Here is a 1,773-nt window from a genome sequence, read left to right on the forward strand (position 1 = left end):
CAGCGCTGTGGCCCTACACACACAAGAATATTATTATTAGAAACATCATTACATAGATAGATAGATAGATAGATAGATAGATAGATAGATAGATAGATAGATAGATAGATAGATAGACAGATAGATAGACTTACCATTCCTTCGAGAACATGGCGGGAGAGTCTCTTGAAATACATGTGCACCTTCTTGTTCTTCTTCTTGTGGCTGTGGCTCCCAATCTAAATGAATAACAGGTAAAAAAATACTTTTAAAAACAGCTTTGTATTAATTCAAATAAATCTTCATGACACTGTCACCATGGAGCCATTCATTCCTTCAGTCAATCCACCCTGACACTTACACAGGAGCGAAGGCCGTCAGCCTGCTGCGTTACAACACCGAGAAAGTCCTTCTCTGTTTTCTCCTCCCATGATGCATTGCTGTGATCCTCATCAAACAGGACAGCCACCTCGTCCAGAACCTGCACTGTGAAACCAAGTTTATCCTCAGCCTGGAAGAAGAAGAAGAAGAAGAAGAAGAAGAAGAAGAGTAATCAGATTACTACAGGGACACATTTATGACACTGTCTGACAACTGTTTCCAAAACTGGGCAAAATAAGAAGAGATATAACAGATATAATAACCCAGACTTTTCCCTGGAAACCATTCAAAGAAAGAAAATCAAGTCATGTCTTTGGATGACTTACTGATGCTTTGGACGCCTGGCTGTACAGATCATTAGGGAAGGCCACAGTGTGCTCCACTTCAGCATCCTCAGTGGTGTTAGTGGAATTATTGACCTGCATCACACACACAAACACACACGTCATGTGTTGAAGTAAACGCACATTAACTCGTTCACTTAAGATCATTCACTGACTTTAAACAACAGGCAAAGAAGTTCACTCACCATCGTGTCCAGTAGATCCAAAGAGTTTTCACTGTACTGTCTGAATTTATGATCCATCCATCTGCAGCTCAGCGAGGAGCCTGCACTGAACAGACCCACAAACAGGCAAACCAAGAACATCCTGTTGAGCATTTTTAGTGAAGGTACAAGTTGCTTTTGTATGGAGCAGGTTCAGATGTGTCCTGGTGTTGTGTTGGAGCAGAGCTGCAGCCGCTCATTTAAAGAAGGACTCACCTGTTTCATTTTTCAGACATATACCTGCTGGGAAACTCTGAGCATGAGCTGTGGCTTTCACACAGTTCAAAGGCCAAAATCAATCACAGCATACATCTATAATGTCACAAAAACATTAAAAAAATAAAAGTAAACACATCCCACTATTTGTAATATTAAAAAAGTTTACTGTTCAATATTATAAATAATGGAATTACAGGAATTTTTTTTGTCAAAGCCAAATATAAAAAAAATCCCCAAACTAATTTTCCTCAAAATAAAAAAAATATATATATTTCTGATCATTTTTAAATTGTTGCAATTGCATCATTGTTTGTGTGGATTGATAATGATTATTCAGTGATAAACCTACAGGCGCACTTTGTCCAGTAGGTGCTGTAAAGGGAAGTTCCTATGAAGAGAAAATGAAAGAGGCTCCAGTCAAACAACTTATTCCAAGCAGCTCATGGCTGCTTCAACGTGGGAACCAGATCGCCTGTGGAAAAGGGAATTCTCCTTCACATTTTAATTTACACATCACAGCACATTTTCAGCCTGATAGTTTCATTACAAGTATAATTGAAGAAGTGGCTGAAGATTATGGATCAATATATATTTGCTTAGACTTTTATTTTGTTATGGTACTCTCCTTGTAATGTGTAATTGATCAT

General features: G+C 38.4%; 1 protein-coding gene across 1 annotated transcript in view; it reads right to left on the reverse strand.

Moving 5' to 3' along the window:
* ifnphi4 (interferon phi 4) overlaps positions 1-1,021 on the reverse strand; it is a 2,005-nt gene extending 984 nt beyond the window's left edge. Inside the window, exons 1-4 of the mRNA XM_023407827.2 lie at positions 890-1,021; positions 687-779; positions 341-490; positions 135-218 (exon numbers count right to left, since the gene is read on the reverse strand). Of these exons, the coding sequence (XP_023263595.1) occupies positions 135-218; positions 341-490; positions 687-779; positions 890-1,021 (459 nt within the window). The remainder of the gene's footprint in view (positions 1-134; positions 219-340; positions 491-686; positions 780-889) is intronic.
* Positions 1,022-1,773: the final 752 nt, after the last annotated feature.

The sequence above is a fragment of the Seriola lalandi genome, unplaced genomic scaffold (genome assembly GCF_002814215.2).
Source record: "Seriola lalandi dorsalis isolate HSWRI2012SDOR001 ecotype SW California unplaced genomic scaffold, Sedor1 jcf7180002054346, whole genome shotgun sequence".
Taxonomy (NCBI): domain Eukaryota; kingdom Metazoa; phylum Chordata; class Actinopteri; order Carangiformes; family Carangidae; genus Seriola; species Seriola lalandi.